The sequence below is a fragment of the Strix aluco genome, chromosome 10, assembly GCF_031877795.1.
Source record: "Strix aluco isolate bStrAlu1 chromosome 10, bStrAlu1.hap1, whole genome shotgun sequence".
Classification (NCBI taxonomy): Eukaryota; Metazoa; Chordata; class Aves; order Strigiformes; family Strigidae; genus Strix; species Strix aluco.
The window spans coordinates 14,922,489-14,932,326 of record NC_133940.1 but is presented as its reverse complement, the minus strand read 5'-3'; the positions used below and the strand labels follow the sequence as shown (position 1 = coordinate 14,932,326).

At 59.2% G+C, this 9,838-nt stretch overlaps 1 protein-coding gene across 1 annotated transcript in view; it reads left to right on the top strand.

Annotated features, from left to right (window-relative positions):
- The first annotated feature begins 7,512 nt into the window (after positions 1-7,512).
- Positions 7,513-9,838, top strand: part of SLC16A2 (solute carrier family 16 member 2) — a 35,742-nt gene continuing 33,416 nt past the window's right edge. The window contains exon 1 of the mRNA XM_074835361.1: positions 7,513-7,834. Coding sequence (XP_074691462.1) covers positions 7,513-7,834 — 322 coding nt within the window. The remainder of the gene's footprint in view (positions 7,835-9,838) is intronic.

Here is a 9,838-nt window from a genome sequence, read left to right as displayed (position 1 = left end):
CCGCCCCGCTCCGCCCCGCTCCGCTCCGCACGGTCGGCCCCGGGGCTCGGGGTCGGCCGTGTGGACCCCAGCTCTCTCCCTTATAACTTTGGGGTGGGGTTTTTTGAGAAATACCTTATTTTCCGTAGTGTTGCAACCTGGCCTTGCCATAAACTGAGGGTTTAGATCATCCAGATGGAAATCCTTTAGTTGGCAAGATAAAGAGCTGAAAGGATGCTCCGGTATGAGGGGAGTGGTTTGTGCATCGTCTTCTCTGGTTTTGGCCGTCTCCTTTGCGCTTCCTCTGCGCCCTGTGATGTCCTTGGGTCCCCCCGCCATGTGAGGGTGATAACCTGGCTGGTGGCTGAGCCCAAGAACCGGACCAAGCAAGCCCTCGCCCACCCCAGGTCGCCACCATTACCAACTGCTGTCGCCCGAGGATTTTCGGTCCTCTCCTTGGTCATGCCCCAGAGCCAGCGCTGGACAGTGCTGAGATGTCTGTGGTGTGAACACTCGCAAGGGCTTCATCTCATCATTTGGGGGCCTCTGGCAGTGGGGCTAGAGGTCTGATGCTGGTACCTCCAAAGGAGCCCCCCTCTTTCCACAGCCCATGGGTGCCTTTTGGTCTCAGACCAGCTCAAAACCTTCAGCTGGAGCTAACAGAACCCAAGCCTGGGTGTCCAGAAACGACCCCACCTCAGGGTTCTGCTCTTCTTGGGCCACTCCAGCCCACACAAACCCCTTGCCCGGGCTCTGCCCACGCTCCAGCCCCGGTGACCAACAGGGATTTTCCAGGCTGGCCAAGGAGTGACACGAATGACTCGCTTCAGGGGCCGGGACTGTGGGAAAATCATATGGCTCTGCCCGTGCCGGCTGCGCATCCATGCCTGGGATGCTGGCGGAGCCAGGGCAGGCTCTGGTGCCCCCCTACACCCTCCCACCCCCTGGTCGTGCCTCTGCCCAGCCAGGGCAGCCAAGGGGCAGCTCCAGGCTGGAGGCTGGTGGTGCAGCAGAGCAAACCATGGCACAGAAATAGCACATTGCTGTAAATGCAGCCGCTACTAGAGGGCAGAGTGAGCCCAGCGAGACAGGTTTTTTTAGCTGTGTAAGGAGCTGGGATGTGGAAAACTGATTGCTTCCCCTTTTCCCTTCCACTGAGGCATGTGGGGGAAGAGGAAGAACTACAGCAGAGCCAGGGATGATCTGTGACATGGTTTGAGGTTTGGAGTGGGATGACTCACATTTTGATTTTTTTTACGGAGCGCTCCAGGGCTGGATTAAGCTGTGTTTGTAAGGAAGGAACCGCAGCAAGCGCCGTGGAAGCAGCAGGGCTAAGCTCCCCATTCCCCAGCACATCAGGCTGCTGCACCCCCAGTCCTGAGTGTTGCTACAGCCGCTCCCAGTCCTCGTCCAGAAGAGAAGACAAGAACGGATGCATGGTAAGTGCATCCCACAAGAGACAGCTGCTATCTCCTGCTAACTCACTAGGCTGGATCTAGGGCTATGCCCCATCCCAGTGCCTGTCTTTTTTGCAGGCAGCAGTGTAAGGGCAACTCTGACGTGCCTGAGGTGCTCAGGCAGGCCTGCAGCCTGCGCCAGCCCCAGCTGCTGCACCCTCATGCCAACCCCACCTGTGGGTGTCCCAGGGACCTTTCTCAAGCAGCCAGGGCAGCGGGGTCACTCAGGCCGATAGCTTCAGATTCAGCCTGGGTTTCCTTGGCTGGCTGTGCTGTCCCTGTGCTGGTGCATGAGCTGGTGCTACCAGAGGTGTTTCCATCTCAAAAAATTAAGTTTTTCCTCACCCTAACAGGGCCAGAAGTGTAGCTGGTCAGGGTGAGACAGGCTGATGCTCCTCCCAGGACCATTGCAGGGACAGGGATTTGGAGGACTCGCCTTCAGCCGGGAGGTGTGAGCAACGCCTCTGCCATGGCCTGCTGTGTCCGAGCCAAGAGCTGCCCGACCCTGCCTGCAGCCATCAGTCATATCCAGCCCTTCCTTGGAGCAGCTCTAGGACTCTTTGTGCTGCCAGGGCTGGCAGGAGCAGGTCAGCATGTCATGAACCCACAAACTGCCAGGAGCAAATCCGATGGGTGTCACAACCACCTTGGCCGTCAGCCCCAGGAGCCCCCAGACCATCTCCTGTACCACCTGGGTGAACGTGGTCACAGCCCCCATGCACACCTGAGCTTGGAGAGCACAGGTAGAGAGCAGGCAGCGTGCCCGGCGTGCCCCTTGCAGCTTGACCATCTGGTCCACACTGCAGGGATGGGCAGAGAAAGGCAGCGCACTGCTTCTGTCACAGAGAGACAGAGAGCCAGGGAGCATCAGCTCCGCTCCTGCGCACAGGAGACTTTCACTGTCTTACCACAGCCTCAGGTGGTGGTCAGGCTACAAGCTAGGGGACATTTTGGCAGATGGTCTGTCGACAGGACATCCTTGCAGCTCTTCTCTACCTCTTTACTAACTCTACAGATTAGGAACTTCTCTTTCCATGCCCTCCCCAGAGCTGTGGGAGGCGATGCTTTGTGCCTGGTGTCTCTGACAGTGCCAGGGGTGTTGCAGCATGGTTCAGGCAGGGTGCAGGCAGGCAGCAGCACCCACAGATCTGACAGCACCCTCAGCCCAGGGCTGGCCTCTGCCCAGGCTTTTCCCGACTTTGTGCACCTCGACTTTGTGGGGTTTTTATCAAAGCTTTTTTCCTTTCCCACTTGCAGGTTGGGTCCTAAACTGGCAGTGCCCTCATGCTTGAGCTCAGCTGCATGAGCCAGCTGCACTGATGCTCTTCTGCTCCCAAAGACGCTCGCCCGGGAGTTACTTGCCCTGGTTTTGCTCTGGGCCATGGGGCAGGAGCAGGCAGCTCTCCTGGCCTTACAGCTCGCAGAGGTGCTGGGCTTGCCACAAACAGCATGGGGCCAACTTCATGCCATGCAGGATCTGGGAAGTGCCCCCAAGCCTTCAAACCAAGGAGCTGATGGGGAATTCACTCTGCCCCTGGATAAACTATGGGATTACCAGTTACTACCACTAATTAATGAACCATGGGAACAACTTATCCTGGGGGCACATCCACAAACTTCTCTGCTAACGATGAGATGCCCTGAGCACCTCGGGGTTTTAACCTACTTGGAGTCAACGATGGCTCCCACATCAGGGGACAAACAGGCATGCACTGGCACAGCAGGTAAGCACCCAGCCAAAAACCCTTTGACTCCAACCCTCCATCACACTCAAGTCAGCAAACCAAGTGCCATGCATCTGGAGTCAGATGCCAGGAGGTTGCCAAAACCCAGCTGCTCTTCGGTTTGGGTCGCAGACCCCAGCCAGAGCAGGAGGAGGTGCCAGCTGCCGTGCCACCACTGCCGCACGCGCTCACCTCCCGCGCAGGCTGCTGCAAGGGGTGAGGTAATCCTGGGTAATTCCTGACTTCCATGGAAATGCCTCCAGGCCACGATGATTATCTCTGTAATTAGCCTCTCTGATTTTTCTTGGTGTTCTATAAAATATTAATTTACAGCTGGATCCTTGCCTCCTTTGTGCGTCGGCTCGAGCTCTTCCCATCAGCAGAGCATCTCTGGCACCTCTTGCCGAGGTCCCATGGGGTTACACAGCAGAGCCAGGGCGGTCGCTGGCATCTGGATGGTGGTTGGGGTTGGTGGCTCCATCTAGGAGCTTCCACTTCCCCGCAGTAACATGCCCTTGTAGCTCCTATTTTTAAAGGAAAGACTCAAAATCAGTGAAGCACTCTCAGAAAGCGTCCTTCACCTGTACGGTGAATGTGAGCAAGCAGTTTAACTGCTCCAGAAGCCCTTTAATACAACATAGATCCATCCCATTGCTCTGTTTGGGCCAGAAATAGCATTTTTGCTCAACTGCATGGTATATCAGGTAGGGCAGCAGCTGTGGCTGAGCTGGACCATGTTCCCAACCCAGCCTCCAGCTGCTGGAGTGAACCCAGTGCTGCGATTTCCACCACCAAAACGAAGCCAAACGTGGGGCTCAATGGCACATTGTGCCCTGAAAACACACTGCTCACACTAGCACTTTTAAGTTGCCTCATTTTTCAGCCAAACTAAGTAGAATTGACCTTAATCTCACTAACGGTGTGGAAAATGCCACCTCTAATATTTTGATCCCAAACATTGGGAAGGTCAGGCAGAGAAAGAATGCTACGGCGTGCGTTTTGCCATTGCTGGGTACAATGAGCAACAGCCTCACAGTGCTGCGGGCGGCCCGGTTGCCCGCTGTTGGGGTTGCTCTCCTTTGAAGGCAGCGCTGGCAGCACTGCGAGTCCTGGTACTCTCGCTGCCTTCTCACCATGACAAGCCTTGGGCTCCAGATCCTGTGTCCCAGCATCCCAGCAGTGGCGACTGCTGCCATGTCCCTTCAGGCTGTCCCTGAGTTGTTTATTCCTCTGGGATAATGTATTTGTTGTCTTTGTCAGGCCAGATGTAATGGCTGTCTTAACTATGGCTGAAAAAGTGTTGCTTTCTCTTTAGGGGTTGTGCCCAGCATGCGAATGTCTCTGCCAGGAGCTGCTTGCTGCTGGAGCTGTTTTCCTGGCGCTTTTGGCCAAGCAGCAGACGTTGTCGGTGATGTTTTGTCCTCAGGACAGCCCTACGTGTCCCTGCGCCACTGTGCAACGCCCACTGAAACAAAGCCAGGCTGCAAAGCCGCCGGGAATTTGTATTCTCCTCTGAGGCCACGTCCCACCGCAACGCTTCCCAAGGTGTTTGCATAAGATATTTCCATTTGGTCACTCCTCCCCTTCTGCAAAACCAAACACACACGTTTTGTAGCTGCCAATCCCTTTGGCAGAGGCTTCGAGACAAGCAACAAGCTGCTGATAGCCACGCTTTGCCCAGGCAACCAGAGGCCCGTCGGCCGTGACACAAGGTGCTGCCTGCCAGCTCTCCAGGGATGTGGGTCCCAGAGAGCCTGGCTCAGCTGCAGCCACCCACCGCGTCCCTTACCAAGCCGACAGGCTGGGGGCTTTGAGGAAAGCCACGCCACGGACACAGAAGGGTCATTGAGTGCTACCAAGGAAGAGCAGCTTTATCTCTTTTCTCGCAGTGTTTTGTTCAGCTTGTGGTTACAGAGCTGCAAACCCTCAGGGGTGATGCTCCAATCTAATCCAAAGCTGGTTTTATAGCAGCAAGCAGAGCCGTTTCTGCCTGACGCTGCCAGAGCTTTCCAGGCCACAGGTCCCTCCTGGTTGAGGCCTCTACCAGCTCACCCAGCCGAGTCCTTTAACCCCCCCTTCATTCAGTCCCCCTCTCCCTGTGATTTTATCCCCAGCTCCACTGGTGTTCAGCCCAGCCCAGCAAGCTGCAGTGATGCCTGGCACAGCTGGTGCCAGAAAATTCTCTGTCAAGCCACAGTGCAGCCAACATCCATGAGAGATGCTGCTCAGCGGGGTTTGTGTCTGGCTCAAGGTCCACAGTGATATTAACCCCCTGCTTCCCGCTCCATGAGAGCCTTCTACAGAAGTCTCCGTGAGATGGTGGGTGCTATGGCAAATGGCTCTCCCACCTCTCTCTGCTGTTTTTAATCCGGCCTAGGCTCTGCTGCTGTGGGGAATTAGCATTTTGGGGGGCAGCTCCCCTGCGCACAGCCCAGGGGTAACCCAAACCCCTTCCTTCTCAAATTTCCGGGGCTTAACAAAATAAAAGCAGGCCAGCAACCTCAGCCGGCCCTGTGGCAAACTGGTTATTAAAATTCAGCATTGCGGCTCCTCGTGTCGGCAGAGGGCAGTGGAAGATGCTCCCAAACCTCCCAAGCCTTCCCCAGCCCCGCTGCAGAGATGGGGATCCGGGGAGGAGACTCCACCAGAGAGGAAGGGAAATAAAAATGCAGTTCCTCCAGCAGCGAGGCTGACCCAAGCGTGGCGTTACTGCCGGGCACCCCGCCGGGTAGGGGGGATTTGGGCTCGTTGATCCGCACGGTGACGAAGCGGGAAGACGAGGGGAGGACGCCGCATCTTCCACCGTTGTGCCCCTGTGGCTTGGGTCTCGCCAACGCACACGCGGGCTGCTCGGAGCCAGGGAGAGCCACTGCTCATGCCCTGGGTGGGACGAGGCGGATGGCGATGGAGGACTCTGGACCTGGCAGCGATTTGCAGTCAGGAGCAGGCGAGCAGGCCGAGGAGAGGTTTTTCTGGCTGTAGCAACGTCCCAGAGGGTCTTCGCCAAGCCCGGCGAGCTGCAGCATGTAGGCAAACGCGTTCCCAGCCCACAGCCCGCCCGCCTGTGGCCGGGTGCTGCTCTCCGGCGGTGGGAGAAGCGGGGAGACGGTGCTGGTGGCGCGGCCCTGCTTGCTGCCTCCCTGCCGGCTCTGCACCCTGCCCTGCTGCCTCACCAGGCGTTTGTAATTAATACCCCTGGAGGTAAAGAAAGAGCAGCGTGAGGTTGGGATGTATTATTTTACTCTGATAGGAATCTGACACTGACACAGCCATTAGGGTAAAGAAAGAATAATAACTTAGACTTGGCATATATTAAAGCATAAATACCTTCAGCGTGTGAAAAGACAGGCTTTCATATATTGGTGGGTTTGTAATTATTTATTGAAAGAAGAGAAAAGGCAGAGCTTATTGCAAAACAAGACAGAGGCGAGAGAGCAGCTCCCCGCCGGGTTTGTATCGCCACCGCTAGCCCGTCCGTCCTGCCCGGCGATCCCCAGTGCCGGGGCGACGTGGGGTGACCCACAGCCCTGGGAACATCCCGCTGCCGGGGGTGGGTCGCAGGCCCCTCGCCTCGCCCCCCCCCCCCCCCCCCCCCGCTGCGAGAAGCTTGTGTGGCTCTGGGGCAGCGTCACAAAAACGCTCTCAAAACTTTTCGGGGGAGAGGATGCCGGCGAGCCAAAAAATCCCGCTGGCAAACCCGGCATGAAAGGAAATCAACCCGCCCGCCGGGGCTGCGTTTTGCCACCCGCCCGGCCTGCTCCCGGGGCCGCCCTCACCGCGGCCGGGGCAGAGGGGAGCAGCAGCAGCCGCCCGCCGCGGCCATCGAGGGCCCCCTCGTCCCCCCCAGCGCTTCCCCGCCGCGCAGCCCCCCCCGCCCCGGGGAGGCCGGAGCGCGGGGCCGGGGCTCTCCCGGGCCGGGGGGCAGCGGGGGGGAGGGGGGGGCACAGCCGGTGGCTCCCGCGCCCCGGCCGGGCCCCGCGGGGGCGGTGCTGGCGGCGGCCCGCCCCGGGGCTGCGCCCGCCGCAGGATGCGGCGGCGGCGGGGGCGGGGGCGGCGCGGCGGCCCGACGGGCGATGCGGGGCCGCGGCCGGGCCCGGGGCCGCCTTTAAGCCCCGCGGGCGGGCGGCGAGCGCGGTCGACGTCCGGGAAGCGCCGCCCGCCGCTGGCCGGGCCCGGCGGGGGGGGGAGGGGGGCGGTGGGGGCGCGGGCGGCCCCCGCCGCAGGTAGGGACCCGGGGGCCGAGCGGCGTGATGGAGGAGGAGGAGGAGGATGGAGGCGGTGGAGGGGAGGCGGGGAGTGAGGCTGCGGCAGGAGGGGGCGGGCGGGGGGGCCGGCCGGGGGGGGCGGCGGGCATGTGGGACCGGCTGCGGGGCAGTCGGGCGGCGGGCGGCGGCCGGAGCGCGGCCGCGATGGCGCAGCGCGGCGAGAAGGGGCCGGCGGCGGGCGAGGGTGAGGGCGAGCCGCGGGCCGGGGCCGGGGCCGAGCAGGGGCCGAGCGGGGCCGCCGCGCCCTTCCAGCCCCCCGAGGGCGGCTTCGGCTGGGTGGTGGTCTTCGCCGCCGCCTGGTGCAACGGCTCCATCTTCGGCATCCACAACTCCTTCGGGATCCTCTACATGATGCTGCAGAGCGACCTGGGCGAGGGAGAGAAGGACCCCGCGCTGGAATTCAAAACAGGTACGGGCTCCCCGGCCCTTTCCCGGCCCGGGCAGGGCGAGCAGGGGGTGCCCGGGTCGCCCCCGCTCCGCTCAGCCCCGCGGAGCCGCCGGGGCCGGGGGGAGCGGGGCCGCGGCGGGGGAAGGTGCGGCGGCTGGGCCGGCTCTGCCTCCGGAGCTCACCGAGGAGGCGGCGGGGCTGGAAGCTCCTTCTCGGATGCGTTGAACCGCGATTGCTCCCTACCCCCTCCATCCTCGTAGCCGTGGCTATATTTATCTCCAACAGCATCATGTGTTTCTAAGCTCCTATGTACTCAATTAAAAGTAATTCATCTGAAAAGCATGCCCTTAGCTTGTCCTGCCTGGTGTGTTTTGGAGTAAGGAGAGCAACGCTGGTGAATCAGCTGGTGTGTGTGAGCCACCCCCTTTATTTTTTATTATTAGTGTTATTTTGTTACTGGTTTTTCAAGCTGTATGCCTGTCTGCCTTATCTGCCGGGTCGCGCTCAGAGGTGGCCGCAGGAGAGCATCTGCCTTGCTGACACGCTTCCTCCAAGTCGTACCCATTCAGTGGGAAAGCTGATGTAGGGCAGGTCTGGCAGCACCGCCTGCACGGCCACACCGAGGGCGATGCGGGGTCTCGAGTAGTTAACGTCCGTTAATAGCAAGACCCACAGACTGCACACAGTTGTGTGTTTTGGTAGGACCTGCGGGCTCAGCCAGGATCAAGACTGTGTAGTGTTAATACAGAGAAAAGGGATGTTTCTCTCTGCAAAGACCCCACTGTTTAAGTAGACTTGGCAGAGGGACACCAGCCCACTGCGGTGGCAGTCCCGGTGGGTCCATGACGGACACCGGTGTCAGGAGGCTCAGCCTTGTCCCAGGTCTTGGTATCCTCGCCGAGAAGATCATACCCATCCCTGCAATGGACACCTATGCCCCACCTTGCTTTTATCTGGTGGGTAGAGACAAGCACTTGCCGTTGAGGGAACCTGCTTGTGGTGGTGTCCTGATTCTGGATGGGATGTGGGCAGCAGTCAGAATCCAAAGTGGGAGCATGCTGCGGAAAGAGGTAGTGCTGGGGGGCGCATGAGGACCTGAAAGTCTTATTTTGGGGACCAGTGTTGCCTGCCTTCCCTCCGCTCAGCTCACGCTTGACTGGTGATCACGGCGATGAGCGCGCCCGGATGAAATGCATTATGAGATGCACTGCATCTACAGATCACAAATTAACTCCACGATACTGTTACCGGAGAAACGATGCGATCGTGTAATTATGGGCAGTAACGGAGTAGTGCAGAGAGCTGCGGACGTGTGGCCGGTTGTAATTAGGGTGATTGATGGGCTGTATGAGTGTGCATGTGATCCTCAGGAAGCTCATCGCACAGCTTTCTCTTTCCTGTTCCCCGCGATCATATCTAGAAAGCCTAAGGCAGAGCTCTAAAGGTAGAAGCGGTAACAAAAGAAATTAAATACTGCAAGTTCTGGTGGTTTAAAGGCTCCGTGCCTAAGACAGAGGTTGTAGGAGTCAGCATCTGCCTCTTGCTCCTGCGATCTATTTATTTATGGCTATGACCGCACAGAGGCCTTGAAAAAGAAAGGCGTGTGGGTGTGCAAGGTGAACCCGGGCTCGGTAATTAAATTGCCTGGGTGACGAATATATGCATTTTGGTCTGGGTGCTTAATGAAGAGGCTGTTAATAACCCCTGTGCTGTGCGACACGCCGGCTGAGCGCTGCCTCTGCGCTCGGAGGTTGTAGTGCAGGGGCTCGGTGGATGCCGGTGGCGGTGATGGAGCCCACCTGCCACGGGGAGCACGGTACCTCAGGGGCTGCAGCTGCGCTGCCTGGGGCCGAGGGCAGCGGGGTGCAGTGTGGGGCCCCCCTCCAGCCCTTCCTCCCTCGCTCCCACCCCTCCCCGCTCAGGGTTGCATAATTTCCCTGCGGCGCTCGTTTGCGTGCAAACATAATCGGGAGAATATTGTAGCTCCTTTCCAAGTGCTAAGTGATATGGCCTTCCTGAAAAGAC